Source organism: Pristiophorus japonicus, chromosome 10 (assembly GCF_044704955.1).
Source record: "Pristiophorus japonicus isolate sPriJap1 chromosome 10, sPriJap1.hap1, whole genome shotgun sequence".
NCBI classification, from domain to species: Eukaryota; Metazoa; Chordata; class Chondrichthyes; family Pristiophoridae; genus Pristiophorus; species Pristiophorus japonicus.
In genome coordinates, this window is record NC_091986.1 from 160,171,643 (window position 1) to 160,193,785 (window position 22,143).

Below are 22,143 nucleotides of genomic sequence, written 5' to 3' on the forward strand. Positions count from 1 at the left end.
CAAGATAAAAGTTCACGGAGTTCAGGGTAATATATTAGCATGGATAGAGGATTGGTTAACTAACAGAAGACAGAGAGTCGGGATAAATGGGTTATTTTCCAGTTGGCAAACTGTAACTAGTGGGGTGCCGCAGGGGTCGGTGCTGGGGTCTCAACTATTTACAATCTATATTAATGACTTGGATGAAGGGACCGAGTGTAACGTAGCTAAATTTGCTGATGATACAAAGATGAGTGGGAAAGCAAGTTGTGAAGAGGACACAAAAAATCTGCAAAGGGATATAGACAAGCTAAGTGAGTGGGCAAAAATTTAGCAGATGAAGTATAATGTGGGAAAATGTGAGATTATCCACTTTGGCAGAAAAAATAGAAAAGCAAATTATAATTTAAATGGAGACAAATTGCAAAGTGCTGCAGTTCAGAGGGATCTGGAGGTCCTTGTGCATGAAACACAAAAAGTTAGTATGCAAATACAGCAAGTAATCAGGAAGGCAAATGGAATGGTGGCCTTTATTGCAAGTGGGATAGAGTATAAAAGAAGAGTAGTTCTGCTACAACTGTACAGGGTATTGGTGAGGTCACACCTGGAGTACTGCATGCAGTTTTGGTCTCCGTATTTAAGGAAGGATCATCATCATCATCATCATCATCGGCAGACCCTCGGAGTCGAGGAAGACTTGCTTTCTCTCTTAACATGAGTTCTTAGGTGGCTGTACAGTCCAATACGAGAGCCACAGTCTCTGTCACAGGTGGGGCAGATAGTCGTTGAGGGAAGAGGTGGGTGGGACTGGTTTGCCGCGCGCTTTTTCCACTGCCTGCGCTTGATTTCTGCACGCTCTTGGCGACAAGACTTGAGGTGCTCAACGCCCTCCCGGATGTGCTTTCCCCACTTAGGGCAGTCTTTGGCCAAGGTCTCCCAAGTGTCAGTGGGGATGTTGCACTTTATCAAGGAGGCTTTGAGGGTGCCCTTGTAACATTTCCGCTGCCCACCTTTGGCTCGTTTGTCTAGAAGGAGTTCTGTGTAGAGCGCTTGTTTTGGGAGTCTCGTGTCTGGCATGAGAACTATGTGGCCTGCCCAGCGGAACTGATCAAGTGTGGTCAGTGCTTCAATGCTGGGGATGTTGGCCTGGTCGAGAACGCTAATGTTGGTGCGTTTATCCTCCCAGGGGATTTGTAGGATCTTGCGGAGACATCGTTGGTGGTATTTCTCCAGCGACTTGAGGTGTCTATTGTACGTGGTCCATGTTTCTGAGCCATACAGGAGGGCGGGTATCACTACAGCCCTGCAGACCATGAACTTGGTGGCAGTTTTGAGGGCCTGGTCTTCAAACACTCTTTTCCTCGGGCGGCTGAAGGCTGCACTGGCGCACTGGAGGCGGTGTTAGATCTCGTTGTCAATGCCTGCTCTTGTTGACAGGAGGCTCCCGAGATATGGGAAGTAGCCCACGTTGTCCAGGGCCGCGCCGTGGATCTTGATGACTGGGGGACAGTGGTGGTGGAGGACCTTTGCCTTGCTGATGTTTAGCGTAAGGCCCATGCTTTTGTAGCCTCAGTAAATACGTCGACTATGGAAGGATATACTTGCATTGGAGGCTGTTCAGAGAAGGTTCACTAGGTTGATTCCGGAGATGAGGGGGTTGACTTATGAAGATAGGTTGATCATTGGAGTTCAGAAGATTGAGAGGTGATCTTCTCGAAACATACAAGATAATGAGGGGGCTCGACAAGGTGGATGCAGAGAGGATATTTCTACTCAGGGGAAACTAAAACTAGGGGACTAAGGCCCCTATTTTCCCCAATGAAGAAATCTGGCGTCCACTTACCTGTACGCATAGCTTTCTTGCCACCGTCAGCGTTGAGAAAAAAAAATGCTAGTCTCCCCGAAACGAAACCTAAATGTAGCCCCATGCTAACAGAATCCATCTCGGGGCCAGAGCTACCAATGTGCACCTAAAATGCATTGCGCATGCACGTAAATAAAAAAGAAATCTCTGCACATGCGCTGTAAAAAAAAATCAGCACGTGTAGGGTTTTGTCTGGATCACCAATGAGAATCCAATGGTGACAGAGGTGGATTTGCACGTAGGAAATACGACTTCAATCAAAAGATGGATGCAAGGGAAGGGCGCAGCAAAGGCAAAAGGGTCCGAAACGGAGAAGGAGAAGGGAAAACTGTAAGGGCCGAGAGATTTCTGACGGAAGAAATTGAGCCCCTGGTAGACTTCATTGAGAGTAGATGGGAAGTTCTTGAAAACAACAGGAGCTTTGATAAAAAGAAACTTAAACTCTCTGTACTCGCAAAAGTTTGGGAACAGCTCACAGTAGAGTTTAATGCAATGTCCATTACCCCGAGAAGCGATGCACAGCTCAAAAAGAAGTGGCAGGAACTCAGACAAGCAGTTTCTGTAAGTAATCATTTTAATTTAAATTTATTTACATTTTTAATTATATTTATATTTATGCACTGCAATAACATCTGTGATTGTGATTCGTGTGTGTGTATGTGTTCAGAAGGACCCTCTCTTAAAAAGTTCCATTTTTATCTTTGCAGAAGATGGTGTCACAGATCAACCAAAAATGGTCACAAACTGGACCGGCAATTAGGCTGCATCTAACAGCCGTGGAGTAGAAGATAGCGCATATGATTAAATCTTAAAGGAGAAGACCAACCATCAATGCGGAAGCTGGATCCAGTTTCCCAAGAGAGGGTAAGCCCTGCAAATTGTCTGGGTTGGCTAAATGTTACGTACTGCGTGTGCTGCATAAGCTTCTCCTTCCTCAACACTGCTAACCAAGCATCCGTGTTAGGTTATGCAGATTTTGCACATCAGGAGGAGACAGAAGGTGCACCTGAAGTAGAAGAAGAGCATGTTGAGGAAACTGCCATTCTATATATTCTACATCAGGAGAATGAAGGGCGGCAGAAGACTTCGATAATGAGATGGTTACACTGGACTTGGAGATGGTGAACCCCTCGAGGATTCCAAGCCCTTTCCTGAGCAAATCAACCAACGGGACATTTCTAGGTGTGCCGTCTGAGGCTGCGAGTCCCAGTGTGTTGCAGCAAGCCACACCTGCGAGACGTCAGAGGAGGAGGGCGGAAGGGAGAAATGAAGCAGAAACACAGGATGCAGAGAACATAGGATATCTCATGGGGATGAGTGGGGAGAACATCCAACAATCGAGATTGCTCCTGGAAATCTTTGGTGGGGTGAGGGTAGAATTAGCGGGACTGAGATATGAAGTAGCAATACTGGCTGGTGGAATGGGTGAGGTGGGAGAAATTGCAGGACTGTCATTATAGGTTTTCGGCACAGATGACAAAAGCAGTAGCAGCAATAAGGGGGCACACCCAGGCTGTCATTGCTGCCAGGAACGTTCTAACCCCCCAACCAAAGTCAGGGGTTGATCCACAGGCTGAGGACGATTATGAAGAGGAACCTGGGCCTTCCACATTGACACGTGCAAGCTCTGTCCCTGTCGTAACCCAACAAGAAACGCCCCGTCAGAAAAAATACAGAATAAACCTTGGGGTGGCGGGGGGGATGAGGAAGCAGAAGTCTGCAACGGGCACGCGCAGGGGTAGCAGTATCAACTGGGGCAGGTGTGCCGCACAGCGCTAAGGAGAAGGAAAGGTGGCTTGCTTGTTTTTGTTTGGTTGTTCACTTAAAAGTTTGACACGAAATCTATTAAAGTTTTCAAAGTCATTAAAGTTAAAAGATAAGTTATGTTAAGCTAAGTAAACTGTGCTGTACAAATGTTTAATAAACATATTTATTTTGGACTTTTAACCTGACTCCTGCACATTATTTTTTTAATGCAGCACTATAAAATATTTTTGGATAATGTCACAGATTCAACATGTCAAGTGGCCTTATTCCTTGTAACCTATAACTTTAAATGAAACAGGGGCTTGTCCTGACTTGTTCTGGGTCACTGATATATGCAACGCAGGACCATGGTACATGTATCAGTGACCCTGTACAAGTCTACATCCATGAACACCTTATTACTGGAACCTGCCCCTGTTTCATTTAAACTTATAGGTTACAAGGAATGAGGCCATTTGACATGTTGATATGTTGAATCCGTTGACATGTTGAAATCGGTAAGAACATCTGATTGCCAATCAAGTTGTTATTAGGCACTTCCTATTGTTAGGGAGCATATCATGCAGTACTTTAGCCTATTGAGTCACTGGAAGAACAACAGCAACCAGCTTTTATATTACGCCTTTAACATTGAAAAATGTCTCAAGGTGCTTCACACAAGTGTAATCAGACCAAAATGGAGAGAAAGGAGCTATTAGGAGGGGTGACCAAAATCCTGGTCAAAGAGATGGGTTTGGGAGGGTCTTAAAGAAGGAGAGGGAGGTGGAGAGGTCTAGTGAGTAAATTCCAGAAAGTGGGACCTAGGCGGTTGAAGGCACAGCTGCAAATGGATGGACAGTCAGAGCTGAGCAGCAGTATCCATTGTTGTGATCGGTGCAATGAAAATTCCAGCTTTTCCAAAACAGCCTTCATCACCATATCCATTTGCAAATATGAATGAGGTGGGATTATGTATTTAACATGAATTGATTTGTCATTAACAGTATAAATGTCAATGTACTTTATTTCCAAATGAAATGTTACTTATTTGTTTCGGTCATGAAGGAATTTAAACATAAGGCTGAGAATTTTAAATTGGAGGCGTTGGTGGACCAAGAGCTAATGTAGATCAGCGAGTACAGGGGTGTGGGGTCAGCGGGACTTGATGTGGGATAGGATATATGCAGCTCAGTTTTGAACGAGCTAAAGTTTAAGGAAGGTGGAGAATGCAAGCCCAGCTAGATGAACATTGGAATAGTTGAGTCGGGACATGAAAAAGGCACACATTAGGTTTTCAGCAGATGGGCTAAGGCAAGAGTGGTGGTCGGCTTCATTACAAGGTAATAAAACATACTTATGAGGTTGATCAGATCCTATTCTACTAGATAAAAACATTTATACACTAATTAAATATCCCTTCAAATATATTATTGTTCATTTAGGTCCACCTCAGCATTGCCACACTGTATTAAAACATTAAAAATGTAAGGGGTACTACTTAAAAACAAAATACAATGTGCAGTCTTTAATACAATTCACTGATCCTTTCCAATGTGCCTGGAGTGTGCTGCACAGTCTTGCGTGGAGGACCTTCGGCTTGGGATAGCAGCGGGTTGAGTCGGCTGCATAGAAGAGGTCAGGGGTCATCTGCGCATGCTCAGAAGACTGAAGAAAAAGAGGGAGAGAGAGAACACAGTCGAGACAAGCAGGAGAGAAATAAATAGAAAAAGCTGACAGTATAGGGATGGAGTATGTGGAATCAGGAGTGAGTGATGTTGGTGAGGTGGGTGAGGGGTGTGATTTGGTGGGGGTTGGTGGGAGGAAGCGAGCTAAGAGATTCTCAGATGAGGCGAACGCAGCACTGGTCCACGAGGTGGAAACTCGTTGAGCGCAATTAATCCGAGGTGGTTGTGGGAACCCCCGCCTCCCCGCCCCGTGTATACCAAAGGATATGGGCGGAGATCGCCAAGGTTGTATCCTCGGCGGCACACGATGTCTGTGAGCCAAACCAATGCCACAAGTGCCGGAGCAACCTGGTTGGTTCTGGAAGAGTAAGTATTAAATTATTAAATTTATAATTGTAATGATACATTGACTCATTAATTAAAATATTAAAATGTAGATCTGCTGGATTTAACTAAGCTGGTAATCTTGGTGTCATGCATTAGTTCCTAATCATGATCTTATTAAATTTATTCTCCGACCATAGACATAACCATGCATCAATTGCAAACAAAGCATATTAGCATATAACGTTAATGATGAATAGCATGGGCGATGACTAATTGTGGATTATAATATCTGTGTGTTGTGTAATAGTATCTAGTAATATCTGTAATAGTACCGAGGCAATTAGCTTATGCCATGCTCTTGTCACCTTTGCAGAGGTAGATATCTAAGAACAGATCAGAGCGCAGGCGCATAGGAGGGGGCCCTGATGAACTTTGCAATTTAACAGACCTGGAGGAGCGGACATTAGCACTTGCAAATGTGCATAATCGTTCGGCCACCCGTGGTGATGCTGATCCCGTTGTTGCACCACGTGAGTAATACATAAACCACTAGTGATTTAAAGTCATTTAATGCCATTTCAGTATAATATATGAATGATGTAATGTTATGTAATTAAGGATGGGATCATGAAATCTCATTCTAAAGCCATGCAGCCTCTGTACTATCATGATGTTAATTATATGTGACGTCTGTTGATGATATTTATTGCAGTAGTGTTGCTCCTCGTACATATGCCTGCGCAGCGTAAGCATTCTCATGTCACCCTGGCCGCCCCTTCTCTTCTACTAACCTCAATTATGTTTTCTAGCTCCCCAGGCTCTGGAGGAGCAAACCAGAAACGTGGAGGCCCAGGCCCCTAGAGCATCATCACTTCTCCTTCAGGTCATCCTGACAATGGAGGAGACCAGTGAGGAGGAGGATGATGAGCCTCAGGCTACTTGTTCTAATATTCCTGCAGCCACGTCTCCATCAACAGAGGAAGTAGCGGGGCCAAGCCTCTTGGAGCGGGGTACCCAGAGTGCTCCAATGCCTATGCCGACCCGCAGAGGTTGGTTTGGCGAGGTAAGATTGCTAAACGATAGGCGGATGTCATCCTGGACATGGTTGCACTGTCAAGGACGAGTGTCGACATTGGTCAAGAGTTCCTACAGGCAATGGGTGGATTGACCGGGAACATTTCCGCACTGACTGCGCGTATCTCGGAGGATACGGCGCTGATGGTTGCGGCAATGCGGAGAATGGGCAATTCCATCGATGCCACGCGGCAGTCTCAGGATACGGCACTGCACCCCACGGTGCCGTACCACCCATGTCGACAAATGCGAGTCAGGAGGAAGCAGTTGCTTCTGATTCGGAAGACGTTTCTTTGCAAACACGTTCTCCAGCCTCACCCGAGAATGTGATTCTACAAGATGGCTTGGTGCGAATGCGGGTAGAAGGAGGAGTGCAAGTAGGAAGGGGGAGTTCAGACCAGGTGGGGGTAGAGGCAAAGGGAAGCATGGTGTAGGGTGGGATGGGGGCATGGGTTCAATGCCAGGCTCACTGTCCTCCCCGAGGTCCTTGTCCTCCTCCTGCTCCTCTTCCGCCTCCCCTCTGTCATGAGGTGGACCGGCAGTCCCATCTGACAATTCTTGTCCCCTCCTGATAGCTAAGTTATGCAACATGCAGCACATCACAATGAACTCAGCGACCTGCTCAGGGTGGTATTGTAGGTCTCCGCCCAAGTGGTCCTGGCATCTTAAACGATGCTTACGCACTCCAACTGTTTTCTTGACGATATTGCATGTGGCTATATGGCTTTCGTTGCAGCGCTTCTCGGCTTCTGTCTGGGGCTTACGCAGGGAGTCATGAGCCAGCTGGCACGGCCATATCCTTTATTCTCCAGCATCCAACCGTGACCTTGTGGCTGACTCTTAAACAGGTCAGAGACAGTGCTCTCACTTAAGATGTGTGCATCATGGATGCTCCCTGGAAAATTTGCATTTACTGCCATGATTATTTGCTTGTGGTCGACAACGAGTTGCACATTCAAGGAGTGAAATCCCTTTTGGTTCCGAAACATCTCTGCACCCTGAAAAGGTGCTCGCAGGACAATGTGCGTACAGTCTATTGCTCCCAGCACCTTGGGGAAGTTTGCTATTCTCGAGAAACCCAAAGCCCCCTCACTCTGTGCCTCCCTGGTCAAAGGGAAGTTTATAAAGTCCATCCTGCGAGCGTAAAGGGTTTCAGTCACCTGTCAAATGTAGCAATGTGTAGCGTGCTGAGAGATGCAGCAAATGTCGCCACTGAGGCCTGAAAGGAGCCCGATGCATAGAAGGAAAGTGCTGCAGTAACCTTAACCTCAATGGGCAGTGCGGTCCTGATGGTGCTAGTAGGCTGCAGATCTCCCTTAATTAGCTGGCATTATCTTTGATGACCTCCTTTTGGAAGTGCAGCCTCCGAATATGTGTTATCGGACAAGTCCAGATATGATCACTTATCCCTGTAAATGCGTTAGGTGTAAGGTCTCCTCCTCCTCAGCAGTCTCCCACCTCTTTGATTGGGCATATAATGCTCTTCAATAAACCTTCTCCCATCTCTATTCTGCAGCATGTGAGTAGTCATCAATACTGGTTGAGAAATTACAGGCTCCATCACTATAAATCACTATAAATGCCCTAATCTGTCTTCTTAAATTGTTCTCAACAAATAGTGATTAGATGATTGACAAGATTCAAAAACGCCTTTAAAATCACTCACAAATTACTTCTCCTCCCAACCACTTCAAGCAGCATTTTATTAAAGATCCTTCGTGACGAGTTGACAGGTGAGTGCAGCTTTTCTTGATGCCTTTTTGGGCGAGCAATCATTTGGGCGAAATGCTGAAAGTGGCACTCGGTGATAATCTGGGCGATAATCAAGAGCTGGTTTCCATTATAACCAGTATTCTGAGCTTTGCACAAGGATGATGTCAATTTTTTAAAAATAGGTCGGGCGATGCAGCTCATTCCTGTATGCCGAAAGTTGCGCTGGTAATAAATGGGCTATAATCGGGCACTAGTTTACATTTTTCATCAAATATGGACGATAGCCTGAATCTCAGCGCTTATATGGGCACTAAATGGGCGATGATGTGCCGAACGTCTAGCCCATATAACTTTCCTGCTTTTCCCATCTTTTCTATAATTCTTGTCCTTTTTGCTTTCCTTTCTGAGCTCCTTTTCCTTCCCCATTCTCACATTACGTTAAATCCTTCCGTACTGCATTACTTACTCTCACAGTGAGGACAATGGTCCCAATATTGTTCAGGTCCCTGTCCCAGAACTAATCCCAACGTACCAAGTTTTAAAAAATGTATTTCCTAATTGCTAAAACTCCCTCTGTAGGAACTCAATTCAACTGCTTCCGACATGAACCACAACTTCTAGCCGTTCTCATTCCCTCTCCCAAATCATTTACACCCACTCTATTATATTCTTTACTCTGGCATCAGAGGTGAGGGTTCATTTGCGAGTTGGGTCTTTAGTGCCTACTACAGGGAAAATTTTTGCGTTAAAAAAAGCAGATTTCTTCATACTGTGATATCCCTACATCAAGGATAGAATGGCAGACACTTAAAAAAACTTCTTAACAAATACACTGGTAAAGTTCTGCATGCAAAGTTACATGAAATAGAATTCTTCAGTATATTTGACCAATATGCAGATTTGCAAATTTATACCATAACATTTTTGCAGATAAACTTATTTTAATACAAAGCTGACAATGGGAATTTAATGGTAACTCAAACTTGAGGAACATTTACATGTAAAACAAATGGTGACTCTTTTTGCCTCTTCATTCAAGTGGCTTTTCTTTCACACATTTATGAATTTGGTTACATAGTATACACTGCCCCTTTGAGGATTTTTGGTGTACATACACCTTACAGACAGACTGGCTGCAACTTATGATCTCACTATTTAACCTAGAGTTGGTGTTACAAATTCGAGTCTGTCACAGAATACCTTCTTGGGATCAGTGGCACCTTCCATCTGAGTGTCTTTTTTTAATCAAGCGTGAATATACAGGTTGGACCTCTCTGGTCCGGCACCATTGGGACCTGACCGGTGCCGGACCAGAGAATTTTCTGAACCATGAGAGGTCAACTGGTGACAATGCTGCTGACAACAACCCGGATGTTTTGTGCGCATGCACTGCGCAGAAGCCTACTGCACAGCATTTAGTCGTCCTGAATCACTCCGTTTTTTAAAAATCCTCAGGCCCAGCTTTGGTGCCTCCGTCAGCTGCCTGACCTTTCCTTTCCTTGCTCGGCCCACTTACCTCAAAAAACCACATACATACACACACAAAAAAAGAGAGATCGGAGATAAAGTGGAGGATAAAGTCAAAGAGAGATGCCGACCCTAACCTACGATCCTACTCCTGGCGCCAGTCTGTGTGTACGCGCGAGCAGAGCCTGATTGGTGGAAGCGGCAGTCTCCTCGCACCGAGACACACACACACAACCCCCCAAAACAGTGGCATGCACGCACACACACCCCAGTGTGCAGTGTGCGATGGATCCTGAGATGGAGAATCAGAGCCCACCCCCCGGCAGGTCAGAACGCTTTGCACAAAGCACAAACACAGACCCCCTCCGAGAGAGACAGCGAGCTGCAGGCAGCGCCATTGTGCAACATGTGCGCGCTCTGTGTCTGTGGCTTCCACTCACAGCCTGTGGGCGTGGTCCCCAGCACCAGCAGAACCTGCACAGACTGACAGCCCTTCCAGCCAATCGCCACGCACACTCACTGACTGACAGCTACTCCAGCCAATCGCTGCACACACACACTGCAGCAGCACCCCAGCCCAGACCAGCCCGTGCGCTGCAACATCGCTTAAAGGGGCAGTCCATGCCGGGACTGATGCCAGACCAGGGATGTTTCCGGACTAAAGAATCCCTGATTAGAGAGGTACAACCTGTATTTTCCTTTAAAACCTAATATTTAAATTTTTCTAAATTCTTTCTGTAGACAAGCTTTTCTTTCATCCAATGTCCACGTGTGCACACTTGTAGCTTAATGGTGTTCATGATCAGTAATTCAAAGCTGAAAAAAGGGGCATATGACAGATGTCAGCTTGATAATACAAGGGAGAATGAGGCTGAATATTAAACGTACAGAGGAGAAGTGAAAAAGAAAATAAGAGGGGCAAAGAGACAGTACGGGAATAGATTGGCGGCTAACAAAAGGGATTCCGAAGGTCTTCTATAGGCATAATAACAGTAAAAGGGTTGTCAGGAGCGGTGAGGCTGAATAGGGACCAAAATAGAGATCTATTGGTGGAGGCAGAAGGCATGGCTGAGTTACTAATTGAGTACATTGCATCGGTGTTTATCAAGGAAGAGGACTTTGCCAAAGCTACAGTAAATGAGGAGGTTGTCGGGATAGTGGATAAAATAAAAATAGATAAAGAGGAGCTACTAGAAAGCTTGGCAGTACGTAAAGTGTATAAGGGACCCTGTCCAGATGGGATGCATGCTAAGTTGCTGAGGGAAGTAAGGGTAGAAATTGCAGAGATGTAGCCCACAATCTTTCATTCCTCCTTAGAAACAGGGTGGTGCGAGAGGAACCATATCATAGAATCATAGAAATTTACGGCACAAAAGGAGTCCATTTGACCCATCATGTCTGTGCCGGCCAAAAAAGAGCTATCCAGCCGAATCCCACTTTCCAGCTTTTGGTCCATAGTCTTGTAGATTACGGCAATTCAAGTGCATATCCAAGTACCTGTATTTTTTTTAATGTGATGAGTGTTTCTGCCTCTACCACCTTTTCAGGCAATGAGTTCCAGACTGCCACCACTCTCTGGATGAAAAAGGTTCTCCTTAACTCTTTCTAATCCTTCTACCCATTACTTTAAATCAATGCCCCCTGGTTAATGACCTCCCTGCTAGGGGGAACAAATCCTTCCTATGCACTCTAACTAGGCCCCTCATAATTTTATACACCTCAATCAAGTCTTCTCTTAGCCTCCTCTGTTCCAAAGAGAACAACCCCAGCCTGTCCAATCTTTCCTCATAGCTAAAATTCTCTACTCCTGGCAACATCCTCGTAAATGTTCCATGCACACTCTCTAGTGCAAATCACATCTTTCCTGTAATGTTGCGACCAGAATTACACAGTACTCTTGCTGGGGCCTAACTAGTGTTTTATACAGTTTAATCATAACCTCCCTGCTCTTATATTCTATGCCTCGGCTAATAAAGGAAAGTATTATGCCTTCTTAACCACCTTATCTATCTGTCCTGCTACCTTCAGGGATCTGTGGACATGTACTCCAAAGTCCCTCTGTTCCTCTACACTTCTCAGTATCCTACCATTTATTGTGTATTCCACAAATGGACTGGAGGATTGCAAATGTTACACCCTCGTTCAAAAAAGGGGAGAAGGATAAACCTGGCAATTACAGGACAGTCAGTTTAACATCAGTGAAAGCTTTTAGAAACAATAATCGGAGAAAATTAACAGCCACTTGGACAAGTATGGACTAATAAAGGAGAACCATCAAGGATTTGTTAAGGGCAAATCGTGCTTGACTAACTTGATTGAGCTTTTTGATGAGGTAACAGAGATGTTATGTATCTGGGCTTTCAAAAGGAGTTTGATAAAGTACCAAATAGGCTTGTTAGCAAAATTGAAGCCCGTGGGATAAAAGGGCAGTAGCAGCATGATACAACATTGGCTAAGGGATAGAAAACAGAGAGTTGTGGTCAATGGCCGTTTTTCAGACGGGAGAGAAGTATACTGTGGTGTTCTCCTCAGGGCTTAATGGGAAGAACACCACTGTTGTTTTTGGTATATATTAATGTGTTAGACTTGGGGGTACATGGCACAACTGCAAAATTTACAGATGACATAAAAGTGCAGTAAACAATGAGGAAGATAGTTATAGACTTCAAGAGAACATAGACAGGCTGATGGAATGGGCAGACACATGGCAAATGAAATTCAATGCAGAAAAGTGCAAAATGTTGCATTTTGGTCAGAAGAATGAGGAGGGACAATACAAGCTAAATGGTACAGTTTTGAAGGGGGTCAAGAACAGAGAGACCTGGGGGTGTTTGTGCACAAATCTTTGAAGGTGGCAGGGCAGGTGAACAATGGGGTTAGTTAATAAAGCATATGGGATTCTGGGCTTTATAAATAGAAGCATAGAGTACAAAAGCCAGGAAGTTATGCTAAACCTATATAAATCACTAATTCAGCCCCAGCTGGAGTATCGTGTCCAATTTTGGACACCACATTTAAGGAAGGAAATGGAAGTCTTTGGAGAGGGTACAGAAGAGATTGACTAGAATGGTTCCAGGGATGAGGGATTACAGTTACATGGATATACAGGAGAAGTTGGGGTTGTTCTTGTTATGCATGTAAACTTATATATACCTTGTACAGCCATCAGAGGGCTCATTCCCTGGAGTCCCAAGGGATCCCACAATCCCTTGGGAGCACAGGTACTTAGGAGGCCTCACAGGCTGGAGAGGCACTCTGGAGACCTGCAATAAAAGACTACGGTCACAATTTACTTTGAGCTCACAGTATCCAGTCAGACTCTTTATTCATATATAACAACTAGCGATGAGATACAGATGACGAGCCCAACGATGCAGAGAACAGTGGGCATCCTGGAGAAATTTTCGGAGGGAGATGATTGGGAAACCTTCGTGGAGCAACTCGACCAATACTTTGTGGCCAACGAGCTGGAAGGAGAAGCGAATGCTGCCAAACGAAGGGCAATTCTCCTCACCGTCTGCGGGGCACCAATGTATGGCCTCATGAAAAATCTGCTTGCTCCAGCGAAACCCACAGACAAATCGTATGATGATTTGTGCACACTGGTCCAGGAGCATTTGAACCTGAAGGAAAGGGTTCTGATGGCGAGGTACCGGTTCTACACCTACAAAAGGTCTGAAGGCCAGGAAGTGGCGAGTTATGTCGCCGAGCTAAGATGCCTTGCAGGACATTGCGAATTTGAAGGACATTTGGATCACATGCTTAGAGACTTTTTCGTATTTGGCATTGGCCATGAAGCAATATTTCGCAAACTTTTGACTGTAGAGACCCTAACCTTGAGTAAGGCCATAGTGAAAACCCAGGCATTCATTGCCACCAGTGACAATACTAAGCAAATCTCTCAGCACAAGAGTGCTACTACAAGTACTGTGAACAAAGTGATGTTGTTGTCAAATCGCACGTTCAGGGCAAGCCCCGCATCCCTGCAGCTGCACGTCCGCAGATGTCTCAAGAGTCCACCAACAAGGGTGATAAATGCAAGACTGTTAACACCTTGTTGGCGCTGCGGGGGTGATCATCGTTTCCGTTCATGCCGCTTCAAAGGGTACATTTGCAAGGGATGTGGAACAATGGGACACCTCCGACGTATGTGCAGGTGAGCTGCAAACCCTTTTAATCCTGCAAACCACCATGTTGCAGAGGACAGATCCACGGCGGATCACGACGAACCAGAGCCTCAGACCGAGGAGGCAGAGGTATGTGGGGTGTACACATTTACCAAAGTGTCCCCCGATAATGGTGAAGGTTGAATTAAATGGACTCCCGGTGTCAGTGGAGCTGGACTCAGGCACAAGCCAGTCCATTATGAGCAAAAAGACTTTCGATAAATTGTGGTGCACCAAGGCCTCAAGGCCAGTCTTGACTCCCATTCACAAGAAACTGAGAACTTACACAAAGGAACTGATTCCCGTAATCGGCAGTGCTACTGTAAAGGTCTCCCACGATGGAGCGGTGTACAAGTTACCACTCTGGGTGGTATCGGCCGATGGTCCCACGTTGCTCGGCAGGAGCTGGCTGGGAAAGATACACTGGAACTGGGACGACGTCCGAGCGCTCTCGTCCGCTGACAACACTGCGTGTGCCCAGGTCTTAAACAAGTTCCCTTCGCTGTTCAAACCAGGCATTGGGAAGTTCCAAGGAGCAAAAGTGCAGATCCACCTAATTCCGGGGGCGCGACCCATCCATCACAAAGCGAGAGCAGTACTGTACACGATGAGAGAAAGGGTAGAGAACGAGCTGGACCGGCTGCAACGAGAGGGCATAATTTAGCTGATCGAATTCAACGAGTGGGCCAGTCCGATTGTTCAAGTCCTTCAGGGAGACGGCACCGTCAGAATCTGTGGTGATTACAAAGTAACTATCAATCGTTTCTCCCTGCAGGATCAATATCCACTACCAAAGGCTGACGACCTTTTTGCAACGCTGGCAGGAGGAAAGACGTTCACGAAGCTGGACTTGGCCTCAGCATACATGATGCAGGAGCTGGAGGAATCATCGCAGGGCCTCACCTGTATCAACACACACAAAAGGTCTCTTCATTTATAACAGATACCTGTTTGGAATTCAATCAGCCGCGGCGATATTCCAGAGAAACATGGAAAGCTTACTGAAGTCGGTCCCGCGCACGGTGGTCTTCCAGGATGACATCTTGATTACACAGTCGAGCATCTGCAGAACCTGGAGGAGGTTCTTAGTCGACTCAACCGCATGGGGCTCAGGTTGAAACTTTCGAAGTGCGTTACCTGGCGCCTGAAGTGGAGTTCCTGGGGAGAAGAATCGCGGCGGATGGCATCAGGCCCACCGATTCGAAGACGGAGGCAATTGAGAACACACCGAGGCCACAAAACTTGACGGAGCTGCGGTCGTTTCTAGGACTCCTGAACTACTTTGGTAATTTCTTACTGGGTCTCAGCACTCTGTTAGAACCACTGCACGCCTTACTGCATAAAGGAGACGAATGGGTATGGGGCAAAAGCCAAGAAAATGCCTTTGTAAAAGCTAGAAAATTGTTATGCTCAAACAAATTGCTTGTGTTGTATGATCCATGTAAGCATTTGGTACTAGCATGTGATGCATCGTCGTATGGCATCGGGTGTGTGTTGCAGCAAGCTAATGAATCTGGGAAATTGCAACCGGTTGCTTATGCATCCAGAAATCTGTCTAAGGCTGAGAGGACCTACAGCATGATTGAAAAAGAAGCATTAGCATGTGTCTACGGGGTAAAGAAAATGCAACAATATCTGTTTGGGCTCAAATTTGAATTGGAAACTGACCATAAGCCATTAATATCCCTGTTTTCTGAGTAAGGGGATAAATACGAATGTATCGGCCCGCATCCGAGATGGGCGCTCACGTTGTCCGCATACAACTATGCCATTCGCCCAGGCCAGGCAGAAAAAACTGTGCCGATGCTCTCAATAGGCTGCCATTGCCCACCATGGGGGTGGAAATGGCGCAGCCCACAGATTTAGTCATGGTTATGGAGCATTCGAGAGTGAGCAATCACCCGTCACAGCCCGACAGATTAGAACCTGGACGAGCCAGGACCTTTACTGTCCCTAGTAAAAAATTGTGTGCTTCATGGGAGCTGGTCCAGTGTCCCAGTGGAAATGCAGGAAGAGATAAAGCCGTCCCAGCAGCGCAAAGATGAAATGTCTATACAGGCAGACTGCCTTCTGTGGGGTAATCGGGTAGTGGTCCCAAGAAGGGCAGAGACACCTTCATCAGACCTCCACAGTACCCACCCAGGCATCGTAATGATAAAAGCGACAGCCAGATCCCACATGTGGTGGCCCGGTATCGATGCTGAGAGTCCTGCGTGCACAGATGTAACACATGCTCGCAGTTAAGCAATGCACCCAGGGAGGCGCCACTAAGTTTATGGTCTTGGCCCTCCAAACCGTGGTCCAGGGGCCATGTCGCCTATGCAGGCCCGTTTTTGGGTAAAATGTTCCTTGTGGTTGTAGATGCGTACTCCAAATGGATTGAATGTGAGATAATGTCGCAAGCACGTCCGCTGTCACCACTGAAAGCCTGTGGGCCATGTTTGACACGCACAGACTACCTGATGTCCTCATGAGCGACAACGGGCCATGTTTTACCAGTGCCGAGTTCAAAGAGTTCATGACCTGTAACGGGATCAAACATCTGCCCCGTTCAAACCAGCATCCAATGGTCAGGCAGAGAGAGCAGTGCAAACTATCAAGCAGGGCTTATAGAGGGTAACTGAAGGCTCACTGCAGACTCGCCTATCCAGAGTTCTGCTTAGCTACCGCACGAGACCCCACTCGCTCACTGGGATTCCACATGCTGAATTGCTCATGAAAAAGGCACTTAAGACAAGGCTTTCGTTAGTTCACCCTGATCTACATGAATAGGTAGAGAGCAGGCGGCTTCAACAAAGTACATATCATGATAGCGCAAATGTGCCACGCGAAATTGAAATCAATTATCCTGTATTTGTATTTAATTATGGGCAAGGTCCCAAGTGACTTCCCGGCACTATTGTGGCCAAAGAGGGGTGTTTCGGGTCAAACTTTCAAATGGACTCATTCACCGGAAACACTTGGACCAAATCAAACTCAGATTCACGGACTATCCTGAGCAACCCACTTTGGACCCGGCCTTCTTTGACCCCCCAACACACACACCAGTGGCGACAGACACCGCGGTTGGCCACGAAGCAGACCCCATCACTCGCAGTAGCCCAGCAGGACTCACCACACCAGGCAGCCTAGCAAGGCCAGCTGCACAGCAGCCCAGTGAGGGCCCAATAAACGATTCATCAAAATCAGCATTTGCACCGAGAAGATCAACCAGGGAAAGGCCCCAGATCGATTCACCTTGTAAATAGTTTATACTGTTGACTTTGGGGGAGCGGGGGAAGTGTTGTTATGTATGTAAACTTGTATATACCTTGTACAGCCACCAAAGGGCTCATCCCCTGGAGTCCCAAGGGATCCCACAATCCCTTGGGAGCACAGGTACTTGAGGAGGCCTCACAGGCTGGAGAGGCACTCTGGAGACCTGCAATAAAAGACTACGGTCACACTTTACTTTGAGCTCACAGTATCCAGTCAGACCCTTTATTCATATGTAACAGTTCTCCTTAGAGCAGACAAGGCTACGAGGAGATTTGATAGAGGTGTTTAAAATCATGAAGGGTTTAGATAGAGTAAATAAAGAGAAACTGTTTCCAATGGCTGAAAGGTCGATAACCAAAGGCACAGATTTAAGGTGATTAGCTAAAGAACCCAGAGGTGACATGAGGAAAACCTTTTTTTTTTTACATAACAAGTGGTTAGAATGAGCTGCCTGATATTTCCTACATTACAACAATGACTACACTCCAAAAGTACTTCATTGGCAGTAAAGCGCTTTGAGACGTCCGGTGGTCGTGAAAGGCGCTATATAAATGAAAGTCTTTCTTTCCTTTCTGATAGGAGGATTCAAATCCAATAGTAGCCTTCAAAAGGGAATTGGATAAATAATTGAAGGAGAAAAAATTGCAGGGATATGGGGAAAGAGCGGGGAGTGGGACTAACTGGGTTGCTCTGCGAAGACTAGCCGCAGACTCAATGGGCCAAATGGCCTCCTGTGCTATACTATTCTGATTCTATGAATTTCCTCTTCTTTCCCTGCGAAGATCAGCTAATGTGGCTCAGATGGGGATCAAACTGAACATGTCTGGTTTTGCTCACAAGATAAACTTGCTAATCTTATCATGAAATCCCAGCGGGTCAGGCAGCATCTGTGGAGAGAAAGCAGAGTTAAAGTTTTGGGTCGATGACCTTTCATCAAAACTGGAGAGTGTTCGAAAAGAACAGATTCTTAACAAGCACTGAAAGGGGGAGGGGAGCAAAGAACAAAAGGGAAGGTCTGTAATAGGTTGGAAGACAGGAGAGATTAGAGAGACAAAAGGGATGATGGCCCAAATTCAGATGGTAATGCCAGAAGTTAGAAAAACATTAGTCAAGATAGGGAGTGATTGGCAGGATAATGATAGCTGCCATTCGAGAAAAAAGAAACAGGCTCTGAGGGCAGGGCGAAAGGGAGCCAAAGATTGGTGGTGTCTACGCTCTGAAATTGTTGAACTCGATGTTGAGTCCAGACGGCTGTAAAGTGCCTAAACGTAACATGAGGAACATCACCTCATCTTTCGTTTAGGCACTTTACAGCCTTCTGGATTCAACATCGAGTTCAACAATTTCAGAGGGTAGCCACTGCCAATCTTTGGCTCCCTTCCCGCCCTTCCACCCCTGTCCCTCAGAGCCTGTTTCTTTTTTCTCCTTGTCTCTAATGGCAGCTGGTCATTATCCCGTTATTCACACCCTATCTTGACTAATGTTTTTCTAACTCCTGGCATTGCCATTTGAATTTGGGCCATCATCCCTTTTGTCTCTCTAATCTCTCCTGTCTTCCAACCTATCACAGACCTTCCCTTTTGTTCTTTCTTCCCCTCCCCCTTTCAGTGCTTGTTAAGAATCTGTTCTTTCCGAATACTCTCCTGTTCTGACGAAGGGTCATCGACCCGAAACGTTAACTCTGCTTTCTTTCCACAGATGCTGCCTGACCCGCTGAGATTTCCAGCATTTTCTGGTTTTATTCCAGATTCTAGCATTGCTGTATTTTGCTTTTGCTAATCTTATCAATGGACCTAGTTTGCCTTGATTAAGGAAATCATTTAATCCATGATGATTCAGTGAAAATTGTGCATGCATCTGGTATGCTGGCAAATTTATGAAATGACTTCCCCACAATACAGATATTTTAAGCATGGATTCAGAAAGTCCCAGTTCTGGAATTTCCTTAAGCTTAGCCCTAATACTGTGTTCATGTGAAGCTTGCATAAACCCATACTGTGTGACGGTGCCCGTTTAAATTTCTGTTGTGTCAGGCTCATCACTATTTCTCACTCCTGCTTTAGAAATAGTGCAGGTACTCGTAGTTATTGATCTGCCGCATATATAACCCAACTGTGGGCCACTATGATCTGTAGGCAATGATTTTTTGGGGTGGAGTTGAAGTAGAAGATCAGCCATGATCTTATTGAATGGTGGAACAGGCTTGAGGGGTTGTATGCCTTACACCTGCTCTTATTTATTATGTTCTTAAAAATGGTCCCAAAAAACTCCCGAAAAGTGACAATTGTGTTTCTTCAACTGAGATTCGCCATTATCTGTACTGCCCTAACAACTAAAGCTGAATGACCACAAATAATGTCACAGGATCTACAGCACACAAGGAGGTTATGCAGCCCACTGTGCCTATGCCGGCTCTTTGAAAGAGCCTCTTTGGATGGACGGATACTGTATTTCAACATTTAAGAGATCTTGGTAATTTTGTGGTCACAATTTTGCCACGAAGCAAGCCAGAACTATCAGGAGATTCAACCTAAATTTCACTTAACTGGAAGGATCAGAAGAATACAATATCTCTTAGACCTTCTTTGTTCCCACTGAAGGCATCAATGTGATATATTTTTACATCTACAGCAAAGGGATTTCTGTTCCCCAATCTCAACTCAAACTCCCAAGTTAAAATGTAGCAAAATTCAGTGATGACAAAGGTGAATGAAAGGTTAAAGCATCGCAAATTGCTTCATGTTGACAACTGAAATGTAAAATATAATAAAATCGACTAGGTTACTTACCGACTGGAAAATCCCCCTGGAACTTAGCGATCCAAATTTTAACCTGCTCTAATTAGCAAGTGGCAAGGACATCACCCCAAAGCAGGCAAGGTCTTTCTTTATTTATTATGCATGTTGGGTCCCAATGATAAGACCTTCCGCGATTGCAATTTAATATGTGAGCATAGATGCTGCTGTAGCTTTCCCGCCAGATGAAGACAGTGGAAAGAGGAGCCCAGACCAGAAAAGACCCAAACAGGCAAGTTTCTTTTTGAAACTTTCCTTGTGGGGCTAGAAGGAGCAGGAGTGTTCCTTTGGGCTCCACAAGGAAAGCATTGGCCTCCCCTGCCATGAACACCCCCTTGGCTCCCGAATACAAGATGCCCCACAAAGCCAATCCCTTCCCAGAGCGGGTGGGAAGTCGGCTGGTGGAATTTAAATGAGGCCAGATCATTAAATCTGCCGGGTCTCATCCTACCATAAGCAGGCAGAAAATTAACTTTACATCATTTTACCTGTCCACTAGCAGTTAAAATCTGCTCCTTGCTGTTACTATAAATAAATGTGCTGCCAGTGGAAACCCAGTGATAGCTGGGAAGATGCAGTTAAAAATAGGTAATCAGGTCTCCCGGGCTAAAAACAAAAATCCAGTCCATTTGGTTTTCAGGTACCTCTGGTTGCATGAAATGCATGCTTTGGGGGCTGGCAGCACAAGATTCAACTTAAAAGCATGACTCCATTTAAAAAGACAATGAAAGGAACAACTAACCAGAAACTATAAAAGGAATGCTGTCCGCAACTGCCTGTAATTCTCGCTATTTCCCCCGTAGCTTTCCCACAATTGCAGCAATATTTATTGCTTCCAAAAAACCATCATTAAATACAAAGATTGCTCATTTACTTGACACTGAACTATCTCCAATCTGCATTAATCTTTGTGTACATGGCTGAGCAATTACGTACTGAATAAACAAATACTTTATGATTCAGAATCAGGTCATTAAAGCTCGGATCTTGCAAGGTTTTAAAATGTCTTAACATTCAGCATGCTGTTGTTCCTAAACTCATAATATTTAAAAGTAATAGTGGAATTATTCCCCCCCCCCCCCCGTAAAAAAGTTGATCACATCTTACCTCTCTGCACGGAGGACACCACTATAATAAGGGTGATCCCATGGCATCAGTTCCTGCATGTTAAAAAGCTGTCATTAAAAATTGTTATGACATACTTTGTATTTTGTTGTATTCCATTAAATTAAGATTACAATATGCATTAACACTGCATTTGACAATTACACTGTATGACACAAAAACAAGGCCAAAAATGTTAATTTTACTCAATCATTTCTCATCCCACAGATCAAGATTGACAACTCATTCAATAGAGCAAATCATTGAACAATATTCTTTTACGAGTTCTCAATTGTTTTCAGTCTGGTGTTCCCTTGTTTCCATGCTGCTTAAAAGCCTCAGCCTAGAAACCTTCTTTTGCTCTTTTTCTCCCATTGCCAGCTTTAAATTCTGTCCATCCTGTACAGTTTTTCTCAGCACCTAATGTATCTTTGTTTTCTTGCTCAGAGTTTCAGAAAATGCTACACCTATCTTTATCTGTCAAAGAGCATGTTGAGAACATTTAAAGCAATAGAAAGTAATCCCTTAACAAAAGGTGGCTTTGCTTGACACACCTCATCCTACTGAAAGTCAATCTGCATGGGCTCAATTTTCCCCAAAGCTTTTCTTGGCGTACTTGAATAGTTACACCTGTTTTTTGGGGGCCCAATATGCCAAAAAAAAAGTTCTACGTTTTCCCGTTTGATTTCTTCATTTTGGCACAGACTAACCTGTCCTTTAGTTTTGGGGGTGGAACCTTGATCTGCGCCAAATAGATCAGGATGCCACAATAACCAAGGACACAATGCAGGCCGAGGCTGGAAAGTGACACACAGCTCAGCTCGCAATCTGCACAAACGTTAAAATACATTGCAGCAACTTACCTCCATTAAATTATTAAAGTGTCCCCCCCCCCCACCACCCCGACTTCACCTCCTCCTGATACCAGTGCCAATCCCCGCCCCTAGCCCTGGCCGAGTGCCCTG

General features: G+C 45.3%; 1 protein-coding gene across 1 annotated transcript in view; it reads right to left on the bottom strand.

Moving 5' to 3' along the window:
• The window catches only part of LOC139275151 (mitochondrial intermediate peptidase-like), a 306,230-nt gene that overhangs the window by 194,772 nt on the left and 89,315 nt on the right, over window positions 1–22,143 (bottom strand). The window contains exon 10 of the mRNA XM_070892217.1: window positions 21,182–21,234. Coding sequence (XP_070748318.1) covers window positions 21,182–21,234 — 53 coding nt within the window. The remainder of the gene's footprint in view (window positions 1–21,181; window positions 21,235–22,143) is intronic.